Raw genomic sequence first — 22,173 nt, forward strand, 5'->3', positions numbered from 1 at the left:
ATAACTGGGATTATTTTGTTAATTTTGAAACCCAGTTGACAAGACTGGAAGAGTGGGTGTGGTTGTTTAGGAAATTGTAACTTCATCTAGGCAGTTAACATCAACGAGAGATAAGACCTACTGTGGTCTCCTTCCCTTCTTCTCAAGCCCCTTCATCTGTTGCAAGACTGGTTTTGTTTTTTAACTCTTTAGATGAGGATTATTTAGCCTACTATTTTTAGAACTTCTAATTTAGTTACTTATTTTCACTTTGTTGTTAATCCCCACATAAGATTAAAAAAAATTGGTAAGCCTGTGAATAACTAAACTCGGCACCTAGCCATGTAAATGAAGACCATGAGCTTTTTTCTTTAAAAGTATTTTTAAGCTAGATACTCAATTTTATATTGCATGTTTGAGAAGATACCTAGTCTCATCCTTGACAATGGATGAAGCGTCATGAAAGACTGTTTAATCTCCAAGGTGTGATGATATGATTGTTTGCTGTTTATGTGTTAGGGAGGAAGAAGGCACCTATTTCTCTTATGTTTCGAAGTATCCAACTATAACAAGCAGCCTGATTTAAATGTACAACTTCTCTAAGTGAATTCAACAACCTAAATGCTTGTATTTTGGAATATGCCCAAGTATCTTGCTGAATTCAGGGTTAAAGCTGACTGTATAAAGTTGAATTTCTCTGTTGTACAGAGAGAAATTCCTGTGTTTACAAAATTAAACTGCTGTGTGAAGTGATATAATGTACATAGGAGACTGCTATGCAAAAATATCTGAAAGTGTGACATGACTATGGAGTGGAAGGATCGTAGAAATATAGAAAGTAAGTAGTATTTTTAAAATTGCATTTGGAAAAATAATTGGAAGTAATATAATAATATGAAAACAATTTGAAGGAGAACATGAATCAAACCTGGACTCACAAGAACTGAAAAACTTTTTATACAGGTGCTTTAAGTTAATAAGAAAAATACAGGCATGCAAAAACTGTATTTTATTTACCATCAGATACATGCTAAAGGGAGGAGAGGAATATGCAATACCTCTTATAAGGAGTCATTGTTCCATTTCAAAGAATTTTGTTGTTGCAGGGCAGTATAGTGATCCTACAGCGTAATCCACGTATCACATCAGTGAGTTTTTGCACAGGAGTGGGAGGCTGACCCACGAGCACAGGTGGAAGGATGCACTGCAGATTTGCGCATGTTCATATTTTCATACAAAATAATCACAGCAGTGTTTGTGAACTGTGTGAAATGAAAAGCTGAGCAGCAGGACACCTTTTGCTAATAGAAGACCCGGTGAGGTGGTGCAGGTTTTGTTAAATTTTTACTTTTTGAAAGCTTGAGTCAACTATAGTTTAGCCTGCAGGTAAAGTTATTTGGTCTTTCTAGCTGGCAGTGAGAATGAGTTCACTGTGTTTATCAATTGGAACAATTCATTGTCAGCCAGGCTTCAACATCAATTTATTTTCATGCTACCCCTTTTAGTTTTGCAGGAGAAAGTACCTGTATGCATAGTTTTGTACCTTTACTCTTCTGGAATACTTAAGTGCCTAAATTAGATTAAATGCCCTAATAACTCCTTGGAGCTGCAAAAAGTGGGGCTGAACTTACCAAACAAGCAAATAAAAAGAATTTCTTTCTTTCATGGTATGCTGGATCACTGATACAAGGTTGCTGAAAAGCAAAGCCGTGTACAGTATGTTACACTGTGCGGATGTATCGTAGCTATCCTTCAGCTGACACTCCTGTGACAATTAGATTTAGGTGCTAGAAAAATCTCACCATTCAGTGAAAGAGGGACCTGAAACAGTGATACATGCTTTGACAATTTTATTTTATTGTTTAAGATATTAAACACTGTCAAGGATACATTTTTAAGACTTCAGAAACCTGAAACATTAATTGCAACTTCTGTCCTAATGTAATATGACTCCAAATTCTATTGCTTTTAAATACTAGCTGCTCAAAATGAGTTATTTGGATAGCAAAATGATTAATGTTTTCAGTCACCATAAATGTCAACTGTAGGATTAAAGGATTTAAATGGTCATGTTTTTAAACCTAAAGCTCGAGTACTTAAAACTAACCTGTCTGAAGCAATGGAAGGATAGATAGGTAAGACCATTTTTGACATTCCACCACCTATGCCTTATTGATGAGCTAATTTTGACTATTGAGTAGGCAAGTGACTCTCAGTAGAACTGAATCAGCCCATTTTTCAGATTATTTACAAGAAGGTGTGAAATGATATAGAAGGGACTTTGTGATCTCCTGATGAGCAAATTCATCACCATTCAGTGACACTGCAAGCACTGTCTCTCAAAATCTAAGGCAGCTATCAGAATTAGTGTTTTATGTTCCTGACTGCAGTGCAAGATGTGTCCTGATTGTCATCGTGACAGATACTTTTTTATTATGCTAAAACATGGCCACCTGCAGTATCGGCCTGATTTGAATGGGTAACTTCTGTAAGCAGCATACAGTGCCAGTATGTTCTTGATAATTTTGTGGCCTTGAGCTAAGCACATAACCTTCTGCACAAGGTGGGGTTTTTTTCCCCTCTGTAATACAGGAATAATAATGCTTACCCACCTCACAGGCGTGTTGGGAGGATTAATTAGTTTATATTTGCAAAATGCTTTGAAGATGAAAAGTGCTGTAAGTGCTAAGTAATATTACCATCTTTCATCGCTATACTAGTTATTTCTTAAAGCAACAATAAGAAGTTAATTGGTTTTCAGGTTCCAGGTGATAAGGATCTGTTGACTTTTAAAGTTATTCTATTAGCTACAGAGTGGTACTAAGAAAAACATTTCACTTTTATTTGATTAGGAGTATATTTAGCTCACGCTCAGTGATACGTACACTTGCTCTAAGGTATTCATCTAGTTGAAATTGGCTCCTTATGAGTCATGGTCCGTAGATGAGCTACGGATCTGGAGACAAAGGGCAATTGTGATTCCCCAGGGAAAAATCAACCTTGGTTATTGGCAGTAGACTGCTTGATCAGGCATTTCTACACAGCCTTGGTCCACAGAGTAAAAACCTTGTCTTTGACTAGTCCAGTTGCAAAATAAGAGAACTAAGTTCTTGATAATAATGATTAAGAATTTATAAGGTGAGCAAGGGGCCTTCACAAGGACTTTCAGCCTCATGGAAAGGAAGATATTGTAGAGGGTCTGTAATTGCTCTTATATCATTCTGTAGCTCACATACTGAGACGTATGTGCTGCTCCTGTTCATAATAAAAACTAAACTGAGGACTGGGGAGATAAATGGATCACATCATTGGCTATGAAAGATGACTTCAGCGTGTTAATATCTATGGAGAGAATAAAGCTAGAAAAGTGTGCGGTTAGAGATGGGGTGAGGGGAGGAATGAAAGAGGCTGAAGAGTCCCATCTGTCCTGTTCGTTGATTTAGTGCTTAGGGCTGAGAGTCAGGGCTGTAGGCCAAGCTGTAAGTGGTTGCTTATTCCATCACTGGCAAATAAATGCGGAAAGCGAAGCAGAAATGTCAAATAGGAATAATTCCTCAGAAAGTTCCTTGATACTTTCTGAAATTAGTTTGTAAAATGCCACAACTTACTGGCTTGAGAGTCAATGCTCAGCGTTACTGAGCTTATTAAAGTTGAAAGAGGAAATGGTAGAGCCATGGGAACACGTTTTCCTCAAGTTTTGTGTTTCTACTTTTTTGCTTTGCAGTGCCATAAATATGTCCGAGTCATAAATCCTTTCTTGTCTTCATTTTGCTAGAAAATCTAAATTAAGACAATGCTACACTACATTTATTATGGGGGTTTACAGAACGGAAACCCTTTTGGGGGTGTTGTGACGGAAGTGTGAGTGATAGAGGGAGTAAAAGAGGTTTTCATTTCTGCAGAAGTCCTTGGGTCTGTATTCTCCATTGTTTCTTGCACTTACCTACAACGATGGTCTGAGTGCCTCATTCTGTCCATGCATTGCAGAGCTGATTCCCGTGCATGTGGGATACTTGTTTATGAAATTCTACAAATAGAAATGTATGGGGCTATTCTGAATAGGTGTGTTGGGTTTTTTCTTTATACCAGTTCAGAGCCTGTTGAACTACTCAATTTTTCTACCACGTTGAGAGACATATTCCTCTGTGGGTCTATCCACTCACTTGTGGTGGCAGATGTGCCTTTCCCTCTTGGAAAGGCAGAAATAACGGTAGAGTTTTCTCTCCTCCACATCTGGAGGAACAGCAGTGAGACTGAGACTATTTTGCATGCTTCTCTTCGTGTTGCCTTCTTCCTCCTCACCTTCTTTCCCCATTTCAAGCTGTATGTCATGTCGTTAGCATCGTACTGGCCTTAATGTGGCAGTTCATACCTGTCAGATTTGTGGTTGTAGGCTCTCTGCAGACTGGATATCCATCATCTCTACATTGCTTACCCTTGGGTCATATTTTCTTCACATCTATCAAATTTAGGCTTTATTTGTATTTTGTAATAAATGGATGCTGAGGTGTTGATGATTTGGTCCCAGGATCCAAACATTAAGATAGAGGCCTAAAATGTCTATACAGTCATTCCGGTCATGATCAAGACTTCGTGTTTCTTGCTACTCATGGAATTGTATTTCTTTTTTAAATCCACAGAATCCTTTTTTTTTCCCCTTGCAGCCCATGATCTGGACAGCTGTGTTAGTTTCTCTTAATTTAGTTTGTATATTATGTAATCATAGTCATAAAACCGGATTTTTATATAAAATCCCCAAATTTGGAACAGTAATGTTTAAATTATTAATTCATTTACTGGAACATGATTGCTGATGCTGTAGCTTGAAGCTTTGAATTGTGCAATTGTGAAATTATCTTCAGCTGACTTTAATCTTACTCTGCGGTAACTTCAGAAGCGCTTGATGAACAGTCCTTTATCCTTATACTGGATTAAGAAGTGCTTCTTATGTTCTAGTCTGTGGATTAGTACTGAGGATCCCCTGCCACCTTCAAGCCTAACGGAATAAAATTACGAGTCTCCCATACTGCACAGAAGAGTCAGCATGTTTGAACCGTAATTTGGAAAACCAGTGGCAGGAAGATACTGTGTTTCATTCGCATTGATTCTTCTCTATTTCTTAAAATAAAAACTTTCCCAGGCTAGCATTTCAATCAATGTCTCCTTGTGATTTTATAGTTTAATGCTAGTATAAATACATGGCTGGTTTAAATATTAGGTTTGAAATACTTTATTTCCCACAAAACAATAAGTGTGGGGATGTTTTTTTGTAAAATTGACTCAGGTTTTGAGTCTTACATAAAGCTCTTCTACCAAGAGTGGCACAGTAAGCGCAGCTCAGAGAACTCACAGTATCTGGCGCTAACTCTTTCAGAAGTCACTGAGACCATAGCTTAGCTCCGCATATGCTTTTGAAAGCCCATAAGGAATGGGAGAACTGTGTGGTTAATGTTTGCTCAGAATAACAAGCACTTGAAAATTATATGCACAGTTGCTAAAATTTAATATAATTTAATGCTGTTTGTTATTATGTAGTTTACTGGATATATTGGAGAAGCACCTGTCTTTCATACGTGTCTTACAGCTCCACTCTAAATCAGATAATGACAAGAAAAGGAGGTTAAGATGGAAAAGTGAATAGAGCGGAAAGGTCAAGAAAGAGAGATTAAGAGGTGACAAGGAAGAGGGTTGTGATGAGTGAAGAGAAAAACATAGGAATTAAAAACAGGAGGAAAATGTGATACAGTGGATTAGGATGGCTTAAATTTCACAGGTAATTTTCACAACAACAAAAGAGAAAATCAGGCTGAAGTAATAACAACAAAATACTATGCCAAATCAGAAAGAAAAAATGTTAACATAGGCAAAGCTCATTACTTGTTAGTCTTCACTGCGATTTCTTGCATCCTAGCAAACAGAACTCTGCAAGTACAGCTTTGAAAACTCCTTTTCAGTAAATATATTGTGAAGTTTGTGTGACAGAATGGATGGTATCACATCTATTACTCATTCTCTCTTTTGTGTAACTGTATTCTACCCACCTAACATACTGACTTCTGCAGACAGCATTTGTACACTTCTTATCAGAGTTTTATAGAGCATCCAAGGCCTCTGTTTTGCTATTTTCTTTTTTAAAATCTTTGTCCTTTCATTTATAGCAAATTTGTTATCCTACTGTACATTTACTTCCAATTCTATGTCCTTCCTGTCAAGACCTTTCCTTATGAAGGACCACCTTTGTAAGGGTGCGGCGCTGTATTTGCCTCAGTAAATGGGAAAAAAAAAAAATTATTTACAAAGAAGTTACATATTTTTCCTTAAGAAATCGGCTAGAATTGACACTTGAAAGTAGATGATATTTAAGATCCCATAGGATTGCATGGAATTCTTGCTAAACCAGTCCAACTCTGCTTTGATCATCTAGGAAGATGACATCTACCCCATATTCTCAGGGGTCCTGTAGTGACTAGCTAGTGCCCTGAGAACAGAAGGGACAGTTTTGCTGCCTATTGTTATATACAAAGAAGCTCCTTTTCCCGTATTTGACTAGCACATAATTGAACTCTGTATTTTTCAGGAATTAGTAAAGTGAACAGGCCAGCCAATTTGCAGTTAACAGAGCTATTCCTTCATAGTTGTCACGTGTATGAGTTAAGAAGGCAAGGTACTGTTGAATCAGGTCAGTAGTCTTGAGCTCTTGGTTGTACAGAAATGATGAAGCATTTCAAAGATGTGGTGCAGCTGTGTACTGGCTTCTGCTCTACAGAAAGTGTTCAGAGGTATTGAGAATGAGCTCCAGGTAAGGAGCTTCAAACAGGAAAAACATGCCCGCTATATAGTGTCTAAACATGGATACAAAAGGAAATAAGTACTTTTCCCATATCAAAATAGAAGAAAACAGCATGGTCCTTGCAGTAACGCTTTGACATCAGTGCTGCTTATACAATAAGCTCATATGATAAGCATGGTATTATGAGGACATGTTTGTATGCAGTAGTCTGCAGACAGAAAGTAAAAACGTGAGAAAAATACTTTTCCTCATTTGCTTTCTAAATAAATGAGACTTAATAAAAAAAAAATCAGATTAAGTAGGGAATCGTGGAAATGTAAGAGAGAAGACTGGTTCTCCTAAGGACCATGATCATAGTTTTGCATCTGTATAGCTTTAGTTGTTCACAATTTTTCTAAATTTAGTACAAGTATTTTTGTCATGTGTTATCACAGAGTGATTATAGGGAAAATGCGCTTGATTTTTGAATGGCACGAAGGTGTTAGAGGCAGAAGAAGACAAGATACAAAGGAAGAATAGATTAGAAAGGGGACTGACAAGTAACGAAGGATGCAGAGACAGCAGACATAGCATGAAACTTCATCAGAAACATAAGCAAGAGCTGAACTAAACAGAATTTTGAGTATGGACTTGGATGGGTTTGGGACCTCTGCCTTTTTGGTTCTATGTCTACCCTGTTACGACAAAACCAAAGTCAGCAAAGGCACTCAAAATAGAATAGAACCAAAATAGGTTTAAAAGGTAGGGGTGTGGGTGTATTTTTATGCTAACTAGGCAGATGCTTTGGGGGCTTTTCAGATTCTCCCCCCCCTTTCCAAAATAGCCTATTGTTGCTGAAACCTGACTTGTTGACTTATCAGTGGTTAATGAATTACTAAGGACAGTGCTGATGTCTGGAGATGTTGACAAGTTCTCTGTTGGATATTTTTTGTTCATTCCTTCTGTTTGTTTCTTTCCGGTTTTCATGGTTTTTAAGAGAATAGATAGTATAGATCCAAGTTAGAGCAAGGACTGACAACTGAAGAACCATGGGGCCTTTTCTTTTCTTTAGTAGTCCTCTTCAAAAACCCATTTCCACAGATAACAATTGATTAACTTTGGATTGGATGTCTTTGAATAAACTTTCCAATTTAGGCCAGGGAAACAAATGTGGCACAAGTGCACCAGGTTTCCATTTAGTTCCAGCTGTTAACTTCTGACTTTCTAAAATAATACATGATTTCTGCATACATCAAACTTGCTTATATGCAGTATTTGATTAAACTAAAAAAAACCCCTACGTTTCTGGACAATGTAACCTGTGTGATTCTGGCAGAGAAATATATATATACACACACACTCTCTTTTAAAAAAACTAATTATATATATTAACATATATATTAAAATTATGTTGGTATACTTTTTTGTATGTATTTAACTACTGTAGTTAAGGAGGTACACTGATTGTACGCGGATCATTGCTTACACAGAAAGTGGTTGCAACGTAGCAGGTAGATGTGTATGGTTACTGTTGGCAAATGCTGTGTTTTTAACAGTGATTGCTGCACAAGCTCCTGAAAGTTATTTTAGAATTATTACATTAATTTTGTTCTTGTCTGCACAAATGGAGGGTGTCAGCATTACTTTACCCATAAATTGATATTCCTAGCCAAGAGAAAGGCAGTATCTAATGGTAGAGTGGTAGTAGACAGCATTATTGTCAGTTTTTAAAACCTAACTTCATGATACATCATCCCAAACAGTCCAAAACTCCCAGAGGTGTCTCCAAAACAAGTCTCCTTGAAATGTTGTGTCTAATTTTTTTTCTATTTTACACTTCATCCTTTTTTACAGGAAAGGAAAAAAAAACCAGAAAGCATTATGCCTATCTGTTTATTCTGTATCTACATTTTCTTCTCAGGAATTAGTTCATTACAATTGCCAAGTTGTTTTTAAGTCTTTATGAACTGTTGAGGCACTTATTGTCAGTGGGAGAAATTGCAAAGTGTGTATAGTGTAAGAAACTGATGATTAAATCCCTCACATTGAAATCATTCTGGAAAGGTTAATTAGAAACTCTTAAGAACACAAGAAGGAGAACATCCTCTCTTCATACTGTTTTTTTCCACTGAGCTCCTACAACCTCCTTTTCAGTTTTTATTTTTATTTCGTAGTATTGTTCATTATCAGGTAAAAGCCCCCAACTGTTCTGCTGGGTCTGTGTCCCAGCCGCGTTCAGCTTCCCCTGGATCCTAGAAGACTTCCTGTTTTCATTGTTTAGGAATCTTAAGATGATGTAGAATTTTTGTATCATGTATGTATAGTTTCCTTTGGGATATAAATTCCTACACAAATGCATATTTTTTCCATGTCAACTTTTTGGTTTGGGCTTTGTGTTTTGTTTTGGTTTTTTTCATTTGTGTAGGCAACTTACACAGAGTACAATCCTCTTAGTAAAGCTCTTAGGAAAGCTTTAATTCAGAAGATGATTTAGCCTGATGTTTCTAAAGCTGTTAGAGCATTTCTGGGCTATGCTGTAAAACTGCTCAGTGTAGTGAAAAGCTCTAATATATTGAATGTAATGAGAGAGCAATATACAAACCTGCCCCCCATTTCTGTTTTGGCCCTGTGACAGGACATTTTGGTTTTTTACCATTCATAAGAGGGGAGAAAAGAAGAAAATCTTTTACATGGAGGTAGGCTGTTGTAAACTTAAAGAAAAAATAAAATCCATTAATAGATGGCAGGTGGTATGTTGTGCCTGAGACCGAATCTCCCAGAAAGTGATCATGGAGGATGTTGTTATATAATGCCTGAAGTAGTTTCTCTTAAAAATAATAGTTTGCCTAAGAGGGAAAAAAAGTGTGTGCGGGGGGAATTGTCTTTTCAAATTGATGTGTCTGCACAGATGTCTCCCTGAGTGATTCTCTGAGTGCAAAGAGGTTGTTTTCGCAGTGGGGGGAGCACAGGGCTGTGTGGTGCAGGCTGGCCGAGGAGCTGCAGGTTGCTGTGCTCGCCTGCTGCAGCTGGTCTAATTGTAGCTGAAGGGGCAGCATCTGTGTCTGTCTGCATCCTTCCTCACCTCCAGATCTCAGCACTGTGAGGTTACGGGGACCATAGGCATAACACCTTGTAGAGTTGAAGTCACGGCAGTTTTGTTACTGACTCCAGTAACCTTGTCTTTGGTCAAAAATACCTCTTTCCTTTCCATTTTCCTTCCCAAAGAACCAGTAAGATGCTGCATGTGCAACTGTGTATACACCTTAGCCGCTTCGTGTGTGTGTGGGTACACCTGTATACATATACATGTGCGCATGGGCTTCTCCTATATTTGATTCTGACTTTAGGCAACTGTTTGAAAATGTGGATTCACGTAATAATGTACCAAACACATAAAACCAGTGTTCTAGACTGTCACTCAGCATACATTTACCAAAATGCAAAATAATAAGCATTTTAGACACTTCACTACTTTCAGCTCTGACCCTATTACCACTGGGCGGTTTGTTTGGCCTGTTTGCTTCTCTTGTTAGTTTCAACTCTCACAAAACCTGAAAACTCACATGGTGTGACAGCTTTAAAAAAATGACAAGATACTATCAGTGTGCATAGTAATCCCCTGTTCTTATACCCTTCACACTGTTCAAATGTAGTCATAGATATGCTTGCTCCTTTTATATTTACCTCCCCAGCTGTATTTTAGTTCAAAGATTTATTCACAGCTGTATAATAAATACAGTTTGATTTGTACCTAATTGTAGTAACTCGTTTTCATTATTTATGGAAGTCATTGTCAGAATTCATTTATGGTTCTGACTGCAAAGAAACTTACAGCGACAGCTTCATATGACCGCAGCAATAAAATAATTAACTGGCTCACTTAAAACAAGTCAATGGCCAGGACATTAACTCTTAATATTTCAGGAATTATTTACACTTCTGTATTCATACTTCTGCAATTCTATTACTTTCTGATTGATAGAATTCTGTTCTTGTTGTATTATAAGCTTTAATTATCTTACTAATGTATTTTTATGTTAAATGACTAATTTTGGAGAAATTAGGATGCCTGTCAGATTCAAAAATTGAATGCGTGTTCTAATTTGTTCCCAGAGCTATGAAATAACTGTGGGCTAGGGTGGAAAAGCATTATGGGTATAGGCATGCAAATGAGCTTGCCAAGTGTCTGTATACCATAAAATGTCTTAAATCTACGGACATAAAAGTAGGATGAAGACACAGCCATTAAAAAGGCAGTCATTTTTGAGTGTCGCATAATTTAGACACTTTAAGTTATTCAAGTGCCACGAGTTTATTGCACCTAATTTATTAATACAATCATTTGGGATTCACTTATGTCTCTTGCTCTGCCCCAAAACAGAGGCTAAAAGTCTGTTTAAAATGCACAGACTCTGCTTCAGCAGTAAAAGCCTAAAATGTTTCTCAGAATACAGAGACACAAAAAATAACAAATTTACTGTAGTCCTTACAGGTAACGGGTGGCCGTGTTCCTGTTTGTTTATATTTGTGTATTAAAGTAGGGCAGAGAGTTCCAATAAAGACCAATTCCCATTTCGTTTTTCCATTGCCACGTTAGGTGACACCTGTACAGGGAAAATAGCCTGTTGCTTTGATCTCTAACCAGGACCAAAAAAAAAAAAAAAAAAAAAAAAAAACCTGACAAATACTTGTTACGGCTTTCATGCTTTGAAAAAGAAAAAAACAAAAAAAAAAACCAAAAAAAAAGTTTGTAATTTATTTTTAATCCTTTCATGTGCTGAATTGGCATTTCTTAGTTTGCAGGTTCTGTTATGTTTCTTTCCTACCCAGGAGCACTTTTGATGTGTTCAAGCAGTTGACAAAACAGTGCTAAGGTGTAGTATGACTGAAAAGGGGCACCGCAGAGAGCTGGAGACAAAAGAATCCACTTGATTGTAATACATGCGGAGTTTTGACAAAACACCTTGTGTGATACCTGAGACAATTATACACATGAAGAGATTTTACTTTTAGGTTCTTTTAAAAAAAAAAAAAAAAAATCTCACCTTCTGTTATCTTTTTTTTCCCCTAATCAGGACAGAATTTTACCCTAAGGCAGTTAGGAGTTTGTGAACCAGCAACTCGTCGAGGACTGGCATTTTGTGCGGAAATGGGGCTCCCCCACAGAGGTTACTCTATCAGTGCAGGGTCAGATGCTGATACTGAAAATGAAGGAGTGATGTCTCCAGAGCATGCCATGAGACTTTGGGGCAGGGGGGTCAAATCAGGGCGCAGTTCCTGTCTGTCGAGCCGTTCCAACTCAGCCCTCACTCTGACTGATACCGAACATGAAAACAAGTCCGACAGTGAAAATGGTAAGTTCTTACACATATGCCCATATATAAATCAATGTTTTATTTGCTGTTTTGGTTGACACTCGATAATTTTAAATCATTAAAGGAAAGGCCTTGAATTATTTACCTATTTATTTTTTTCTCCTCCTCCCAGAAAAGTCAATATTCAGTATCAGTCCTAACTAATGCAAGCTTTGGGTGTGATGTTTTGGCTGTAATTTTGAAAGAGTTTAATCACAAAAAAGATTAGCTCTGTTTTATCTCAGGCCGTGTTACCTGTTGCCCTTTGGGGGGCAAACAGTTAAGTAAGTGGTGATAAAGGTGATTCCCAAGGCCTGCTTGCAATCAAAGGTTTCATTATAAACTCTTCTACAAGACATCTCGGAGAAGTTGCAGAATCTTAGAATGGATGAATGAATGCAAAGAATACCTTATTAACAGGGCTCATGTGATTGGAAAACAAATTTGATTGTGCTTTTGTCCTGGTTTCAGCTGGGATAGAGTTAATTTTCTTCCTAGTAGCTGGTACAGTGCTGTGTTTTGGGTTTAGGATGAGAACAATGTTGATAACACACCGATGTTCTAGTTGTTGCTGAGCAGTGCTTACACTAAGTCAAGGACTTTTCAGCTTCTCACACTATGCTAGTACATAAACAGGGGGAAAGCTGGCCGGGGGGGCCACTGCTTGGGGATTGGCTGGGCATAGGTTGGCAGGTCATGAGCAGTTACATTGTGCATCACTTGCTTTGCATGTTCTTCTTCTTATTATTACTACTATTAATATTAGGATTTTATTTTATTTCAATTATTGAACTGTTTTTATCTCAACCCACGAGTTTTCTCACTTTTACTCTTCCGATTCTCTCCCCCATCCCCCTGGGGGTGGGGGAGGAGTGAGCAAGCGGCTGTGTGGTGCTCAAGTTGCTGGGTGAGGTTAAACCACGGCAGCTTTAAACTTCCTAGTTGATGAGAGCAATTGGAATTGTGGTGAAGAGGGACATGTGGCCTTTGATGTGCCTGGGGGACTGGATTACTGTGCAATTAAAATCTGCAAAAGAAATCTAAACAGCAGCTTTGTAGGATGTGGGGTATGACCATTGTATATTACGGCTTAGTTTTTAAATGAAAAGAGGTTAATACAATTGACTGATTCTTTTTTAAAGCTTTTCAAAATTTTTTTACCTCCACTTGAGGTTATGAGCAGAACCTAATGTGGTGTTAAATGCTAAATGCACAAATCTTAGAAAACATTTTATCTTTAACTTCTTTTTATTTGCAGAAGACTTTCAGCTTTACTAGAATTAAAACGATTGTTCTATTAACTTCATGACTTTCTGTATGACAAATTCAGAAGAGGAGTAAAGAAAAATGAGTAAAAATGAAAATTAGTGATGGCTGTTGCCTGCATGTCTGCACATCATTTTATTAATTTATTAAACCTGTCTGCTCAGCTGTACAAAAGTCAGAGCAATTTCATTTCTATCCTCTGGCAATAGCTGTAACACATTGTGGGAAACAGCAATGTAGGTGTGTATGTAATCCTTTAAAAAAATGCAGTTTTATTTTAAACTACAAGCAATAATGTTTAGTCCTACCTATTTATTACTTGAACTTCAGTTTGAGAAGACAAAACCAAAGCTATGTTTTGGTATTATTCATACTTGTTGCCTTTCCTCTGGTGGCTGGTTCTAACTGAAGATGCCTGTGCAAGATAGCTGTCTCAGATGGGATCCTCCTTTTTGTGTTGGACTTAATGCTGCGTGGTACCTGAGGAGACAGCTCTCAGTGTTCGCAGGTGTCTTGTCTCATGCTTGGAAAATTTGTTTTGAGTTGGAGGCAAGTTTTGAAAGAGAAGGACAGGAGTACTTGCCTACCTCCTTTTGGCAGTGTAGTTTCTGTTGGATGACTCTTGATATTTCAGCTGCAAAGCAATCTAGAATAAATTGTTGAGCAGTCCTGTGATTTTCCTTTTGAAAGGTCTATGCTGAAACAGACTCTCTTGAGTCTTTTGTAAAACCCTAGGTTAATGATCTTGAAAATACATATTTATATATGCATGCACACACACAATTTCCTTAGAATGTCGTATCTTCACGTTACCAAAGAGGTGACTGCTTCAGAATTATAATAGGCTTGGTATACTTTTTTATAAATTTTATATTTACAATTTTTAAAAAAAGCAAAATGCCTGACTACAATATGCCAAAACTTCCACCATGAGTTTAGAAATTAGAGTTTTATTTTATTTTTTCATGTGTGAGAAGACTGTGAATATGTTAGAAAAGATATTATTCTGCACTGGTTAAAATTATGCAAGGAATGTTTGATGTTTGATACAACTTCAAAGAAGAGTTTAGTCACTAGAAAGGATTACAGTTGATTTATTTATTGATAGGGAGGCCAGAAGTCCAACTTAAGAAGGTACTGGGACTGCTGTGAGGCTAATGAGATTTTGATGGCTTGAGAGTCCCCTAGGGTTATGAAACATATATAACTTGGACCATGTCATGGGTCGCCATTTCAGTGGAGATGTTACAGACATGGTGAAAAGCTTAATGTTCTTTGCTATTTTTCTCTGGATTTTTGTTTCCACTGAACATGGAAGATTTGGCTGAGAAACAATTTTATACATGTAGTTGGAACTCAGTATGTTAAATGCTAACAGTAGAATAGAAGATATAATTTAAAGCCAGGGAAGCCATGTTGTCCAGGCAGGCACAGGTGCTCTAATCAAGGGACCAAACTGCAGGTGTGAGTTTTGTTAATTTATGGCCTGAATTTAATGCTGTTAAAATCTGACAAATCTGATAAGGCTTTGAAACAAAAGTTAGACTTACACGAGTCCTCTGTACAGCATCCCCCTTTGCTGTGTGTGAAAGCTTCCTGACTGAATTTTGATGGAACTGTTTTACAGGTAAATGCATTTCTATGCAATGTGTTTACCTCTAAGGTAGATAAGGAGTAACAGGTTATGATCAGATCATACCTTCCTCACCTAAAGGCCTCAGTTCTTGAGCGATCCCACTGTTCACCCAGTAAAACTATTCACTGTTTAAATAGTCCATTACCATAAGCAGACCTTATTGGAGTTAATGGGGCTATTCACGATGATGGTAACTGTGACTTATCCTACAGGTTTATGAATTTGGGATTAACCATTTGTTGAATGTACTTAAGCTTTTCTTTCTCACCAGTTAGGCAAGAAGAGAAGCTTGGCATCAAAACACGATTTCCTTTCCTTCCTTGTAACTGTTGTGTGTATTAGCTCTTCTGAAATAGTTGTGGGTTGCATATCCCTCAGGAAGGCAGAACTCGAAGTTCTGTTGCATAATTACAATGAGTAAGTGGAAATAGTTTGTTGAAGATAGTAACTTTTGTTTGTTGACATCTCAACATTACGTTTCTAAGATCCTACAAAAGCAACCTAAATTTGTGAATAATACTGGTAGGATTAGAAGTTTCTTTAAACAAATAATATTGCACATGATTAAGTTGCAAAATTTTAAATATACTAATAACATACCATGAATGCCAGCAGATTTTTTTTTTTTAAGAGAAAACATCAAAAGTGTTTTCCAAACATAGGGTTTATAGATGTATCCTCACATTAAAGTTTTAGGTTACTGCTCAGTAAATCATTCTGAAGAGAAATATTTTTCTTTGAGCTCATTCAAGTTCCATATATGACTCGGCATCATATTCTGAGAGATTTGTCATGTCAGCCTCCCTGAAGGAGGACCTGCATCTGTTAATCTGGGCAACCTACCAGTGTCACGTACAGTATGATGTATCACTTGGAATACACTGAGCATACATGTGCTTCTTCAGGCTTTCTTCTCCATTCCCATTGCAAGTTTATTTCATAAATGCTGCATCAAGAAATTTGTTAGTAATTGTTCTAGGAGCTGTGGCTTTGAAATACAAGCAGCCCATCTTTTACATGCTTGCCAGTAACTTTATGTTGTTAAGCTGTTCCAAGATTACTAAAGCTTATCTTTTTAAACTTGATAAATATTCCAGCAGAGTATAGGCTAGAAGTTATAGTTAGGCTTCAAATGGCCCTTTTGCTTAAAGGGTCAATATATTTTTAAGGTATCTTAGAATCCACTTACTTATTTAAATTATTTTTAAATGCATTAAACTGCAATCCCTGACTTCATGAGCCATCAGAAAGCTAATAAGCAAAATATGAAAGTTAATTGAGCAAGTTATTCCTAAAGTCCAGCTCCTTATGGAGTTATTTATTTATTTATTGTATAGTTATATGACCACTTTTTGTGCCAGACTGAAACTCAGGCTGTGGCAGTCATTGTGACTGGAAAGTCACTCATTTAAGACTTAAGCAAGTCCATGTTGCTTTCTGTCCCTTTGGAAGCAGTATTGACAGTACTTCTGAAAAAGAGTTGGGCATTCTGGATAGATGTGTGCCACGTAGTTGACTGCCCACAGCCACAAAGGCTAGCTGGGCATACAGAAAATAGGTCTGATGGCACTAGAATGTGGGGTTTTATTTTCTTACTTAGTGATCTCATGGGAGTTTGTTAGAAGACCAGAGGAGATCAGGTTGTGGCAAAATAAAAAGAAGAAAGGGAGAGAGGAGTATGAGATCATGGCCTCAGGCAGTTGTTCGGAATTGGTTAGGTAAATGATTTGAAACTTGGACCCATTTTTCACAGATACAGAAAAGTAGGTGTTTCTGGTAGAGTGTTCATTGCTGTAAAGAGAAAATATCAGTTTATCAGCTGCGTGGGCACCTGCTTGCTTCCTCTCCAACTTAGCCAGTTTCTGAAGATAGCATTCTTGTGAACCTAATACTCTCTTGTCCTTCCAGAGTGGTGAATTTACTGGCATTCAGATCTCTGAAAACCAAGAAATACATTGGTAAGATACTTGTCAAGACATTTTAAATCTATTCTCTCTAACCTAGCACATCTGTAACATATACTTGAACTCTGCATTCTTAAATAATGCATATCATTCAGGAAGTAGTGTTACATGTTTTCACCTGTTTAACATCCTTCTTTATGCTAAGGCAAAACTTGACTTATATAAACTCTACTGACTAGGAGCTGCTTGGTACCTGCTAGCCAAATGCTGAGCCTACTGATCAAAACCAGCCACATAGCTGATGAATTAATATTCATCTTACTGCCATACCACCATTTACAACTTCTTCACTCTTTCCTACAGTATTCCATCTAGCAATTATCTACCCCTCATTAAGCATGCCAATGTCTCTTAAATCCTGCTTTGCTGCTAAGAAATTTCATGACCAGGAAATAAGTCTGTTGTATTGTTGACAAAAGTCAGCTCTGACATAATATTTAATACCTAAACAGGCATACAAATTTTGCTTTGGTTACAGACACATGGAGCAGAAATCCATACACAAGGTAGTCGTCCCTGGTTTTCTGCAATACTATCACAAGTTTTCTGTAGTTATGCCAATTTTCAGATTCTGTTATATTATGATTATAGTTCTGTGGATTTATTTCAGTAAATCTTCCTAGTGTTGACTGTTAATGCAATTGAAAATCATGTTGATAATTATTTTGCCTAGTGGTAACCAAAGAGGGAACAGCTGGGCTGACCTTTTTCCAGTAACTTTTTGAGATCTCCTGGATTTCAGAGGTTTGAGTGTCACTGAACTTGCTGTTGAGGAAGGATATGAGATTCCAAAGGGCCATCTTAACGATGCTTTCATGATAGGAGTCTGGTACAGAACATCAGGCCAGAGGATGAGGCTTTTTGGAAGCTCTTAACCAAATCTTCTGATGCACAGGAACTGTAGGCTTAACAACAGCTGACAGGAATAAAGTTAAAATTGGGGTCTGCAAGGAAAAACAAATCTAAGAAGAAAATTTCAGGGAATTCACTCTTGGCTGTTAGGCTTATAAATCCTTCTAATGTGAAGGAGTGGTGAAAGAGGTGTTTAAAGACCAACTGTCATACCTCAGGATTTCTCCAGAGATCTGAATTTCAAGAAAGAACCATGCAGAAAATGGAAGGAAGATCAAATTTCTGAGAAGGAGCTTACAAAGATGCAACTGGGGAGGTCCAGGCATACAAATAAAATTGAGACATAATCAGCAAAAAAAGTGAAGAGAAACATGAATGCTAAGAAAAGGGAAAGAGGAAGTTGATTTATTACTTAACAGTGAAGGAAGACTGGTAATATATTGCTGATATGTTTTCTTCTAGTTGTTTTTGTTTCAACATTTGCTACCTGAGTAACTGATCACAGAGCTAACATTTATACTACTAAATAAAGGATCAGAGGTTACTTAGGTAAATAAAATTTTTCCTGCATGTATAGAGTGTCTACAGCCTCTGGGCTTTTTATGACTCATGTCTGAGAAATCATTGAGGATGGATATGGTTCGGGAAGGCAAAAACAAACAAACAGGAGAGCTTCAAAAGGGGCAAAGAGAAGGAGGAGGAACCTGCCCAATCAGACAGGATTGTTTCCAAGACAGGAAACATCCTAGAAAAAAAATATGTAAAAAGTTTATACTTTATAACAATAAGCATGTGTTTGTACTAAATGAGTCTTGTCAAGCTATACTGATTTCCTTCTGTGATAGCGTAAGCCACTCCTTGATAAGGAAAAAGGAGCAGGTTCCCACTGTAATAGGTATTTGATATTACTAAGGCTTCTGACACTGCCTCACTCATGACATACTCATAAATAGAGACGCAGGGTCTAGACTCATTATTGCAAGAGAAATGTACAACTTTTTGGAAAAATCCGTAAAGAATGATTATCAGTATTTCATGAACTGGCAAGTTGAATCAAATAGCATTCTACATAGTGTGTCAAGATTTTCTTAATGACTTGGATAATGCAAATAGAATGTTGTAACCTGGAAAGAATCACATACACTTTGTAGGACAGGATGAAAGCTGGGGAAATAATTCCACATGAAAAAATGCAGTTCAGTAAATACAAGTGCAAAGACCTACATTTCAGTGAGAATAGTCAAATTTCCCATATGTGAGAAAGACAAGTGGCTGAATCACAGTCCTTTAGAAAATCACAGAATAATTCAGCTTAGAAGGGACCTTTTGAGGTCATGTGGTTCAACCATCTGCTTAGAGCTGGACTAACACTAATTTAGATGAGGTTGCTCAAGGCCTCGTTCAGTTGAGTTTTGAAAATGTACAAGAACAGAGATTCCACATCATCTCTGGGCAACTGTTCCAGTGCTTAACCAACTTCATTGTGAATTTTTTTCCCCTTTATATCTAATCAGAGTTTCCCTTGCTGCAGTTGTGACCACTGCCTTGGGTAGTGGAAGACCAAAGTTAGATTTCCACCTTTTGCCCTTTCTAGGCTCGCTCAGCTTCTCCTTGAGTTGTATGCTTCAGCACTCCAATCATTGTGATCAGTCTCCACTGAATTAATTTCAGTTTGTCAATGTTGTACAAGTACTGGCAAGCCCCAAACTGAATATTGTACTCTAGATGTTGTCTTCAAATGCTGAATAAAAGGGACTAATCTCTTCCCAGGGTATGCTGGCTCCATTCTTCTGAATGCAACCCAGTATGTGGTCAGGCCGTATTGTTGAAAGGGCACACTGCTGAACTTGCCCACGTTGACTCCCCAGGTCCTTTACTGCAGAGCTTCCAGTGGGCTCCCACCTAGTACTGTTAGATGAGGTTATTCTGCCTTTGGAATTCATGAGGTTTTTTTCAGCCAATTCTTACAGCCTGTTGAGATCCCTCTGAAAAGCAATCCTGCCCTGCAGTGTGTTGATCACTCTGTCCAGCTTGGTGTCATCCACAAACTTGCTGAGGGCACATTCCATCCTATTCATTCTCAATATGTTAAATGCAGTACAGACATAAAACAGCATCAGCCCCAACATTAGCCCCTGAGGAATGCGATTAATATTGGCCAACAGTTGGTCCTTGCACTACAAAACACTATTCTTTCAGCCTCTTCATACAACCGGTTTTCCACAAACTGCACTTTGTAGCTCACCCATCCAGTCCCTCTCTCTCCAGCTTGGCTACCAGAATACTATGGGAGACCATGTTGAAAGCCTTGCTAAAGTCGAGGAAAACAACATCTGCTGCTCTCCCTTTGTCTGCTGGGAAAATTATCTGTTCATAGAAAGCAATCAGGTTGTTTGGGTGTGATTTGCCTTTGGTAAATACGTTAGCTGTTCTCACTCACTTTGTTTTCCTGGAGCCCTGTCCAGGCATATGAAGGATAACCCCAGCAGTATTTGTTCCATAATCTTCCCTGGAAGACTGGGGTAAGGCTGACAGCCTCTACTTCCCCACGCAGTCCTTGCCCTTCTTGAAAATAACATGACCTTTATCTTTTAAAAAGTCATTGGGAACCTTCCTCCATGGCCATGACCTTTCAAGGAATTACGGAGTGGCCTTTCAATGATGTTGGTCAGCTCTGCCAGCACCCATGGATGCCTCCTGTCTAGTTCCCTGGACTTGCGTATGCCCAGCTTGTGTCCGTGGTGCCTAACAGCTTGTTCCTCCTCTGCAGTGGTAGGGCTTCTCAACTGTGGTTGAGCTTTGGCTTCCCTGTCCCCCATCCTGCATGTCCAGGAAATGTTTCTGTATTCCTCCTGGGTAGTCATCAGCTGAAGGTTATAGTGGTTATTTGTCAGCGGTGTTTTCTGTGGTATGTGAGGGTTTCTTCCACGAGCTTACAACGTGTCTTTTGTACACAGCGCTGCTGAAGTAATCTGACTACTGCACTCAGCAGTGCTAAGACAGAAATACTGTGTCTCTGTGACTGGTTTTGGGACTACATTTTGAGGAAAATGCCAGCCAATTGAAGGCCTAGAGAAAAGTTAACAAGAATGATCAGAAGTTTTAAACACACGACACTAGAAGAGATTGGGAGAATTCGGACTGTTGTGCCTAGCATGTTCTGTCTAGATGTTGCTGCTGTTATAAAGGCCACGTATGGCAAATAGGACCAGAAGCAAATGATGCAAATAGCAAAAAGCAGAAGTTAGCTCAGACAATAGCATCACAAGGATAACTCGGTGAAAGAGATTGCTGGGGACCATGCGAATATTTCATCATCTAACATATTTTCCAAAACAATTCTAAAACGTTGGTGTAGTTCCTGTTGGTCCTGATTTGTGGGAGAGGAAGGGCAAAAGAAATTCTTCACTTCCTTTCTGGTTTTGTTTTCTGTGAGTCAGTTGTGTTATTCAACCCAAAAATTAATGAGCAAGAAGCGTGTTGAGCAAATGAAGGCTATAAAAATGTTGTTCTGCAATTTACTATAATACTAATATTTATATCTTGTTTTTTCTTCTAATTGGAAATGGTTAACTTTTCATAGATTCCCCCCCCCCCCTCCTCATTTTAAGTTTGATATAAAAATATTGCTGTTCAGTCCCCCAAAACAAAATGTGTTCTTCTGGATGTGCTTGCGCAAGGAAATCGTAAAGAAAACAGCTCTTTTTCATTTAAGTTGTGTTTTAATTGTGAGGTTTCCATGAAAGCAAAGCATGCTTTGCACATCTATAAACTGATGATCTCTGCTGTTTTGATTTGGAATGTGGTTTTGATGTCCTTGAAAAATCACAGTGGTAGCAGTAAATTGTTTTAATTAATGAATTAGAGAGCAACAGATTTGCTGAATCAGGTTTATTGACATAATTATCACTGGAGTAAAAAGGAGGAAAAAAAAAAAATCTGTCAGAGCTGTGAGATTATTTGGTTTGTTGTCATTTGAAAGCAAATTTCTCAGCAACCACTTCCTTCGTTTTCTGTATAGTTATGTGGATATGGGGGGGTGTGTACCTATATACATACATGTACGTTTATATCTTCATTAGACAAAAGCAAATTAATGGTAGAGGTGAAGTCTAAGTAATACCAATTCTATATAAAGAGTAGGCTTATTCATATTCAGTTGTGTTAAAGGTGTTTTTTAAGCTTCATCTAATTTTGATTTGAAATCAGATTTTACTTGCATAATTAAATATGTCTTCAAAGTAAATAGAGGCTGTGCTATTGTCAGAGCATCAGTAATAATTATAGATGACAGCCTTTGTATGCTGGTCGAATAACAGCTGGAGAAAATTTGTCAAGATGACTTTTTTTTTT

The 22,173-nt window shown here is 37.8% G+C and overlaps 1 protein-coding gene across 1 annotated transcript in view; it reads left to right on the forward strand.

The window, feature by feature from the left end:
- The window catches only part of TENM3 (teneurin transmembrane protein 3), a 352,902-nt gene that overhangs the window by 27,175 nt on the left and 303,554 nt on the right, over positions 1-22,173 (forward strand). Inside the window, 1 exon segment of the mRNA XM_009277346.2 lies at positions 11,824-12,102. Coding sequence (XP_009275621.2) covers positions 11,824-12,102 — 279 coding nt within the window.

This window comes from Aptenodytes forsteri, unplaced genomic scaffold, assembly GCF_000699145.1.
Source record: "Aptenodytes forsteri isolate BGI_AS27 unplaced genomic scaffold, ASM69914v1 Scaffold65, whole genome shotgun sequence".
Taxonomy (NCBI): Eukaryota; Metazoa; Chordata; class Aves; order Sphenisciformes; family Spheniscidae; genus Aptenodytes; species Aptenodytes forsteri.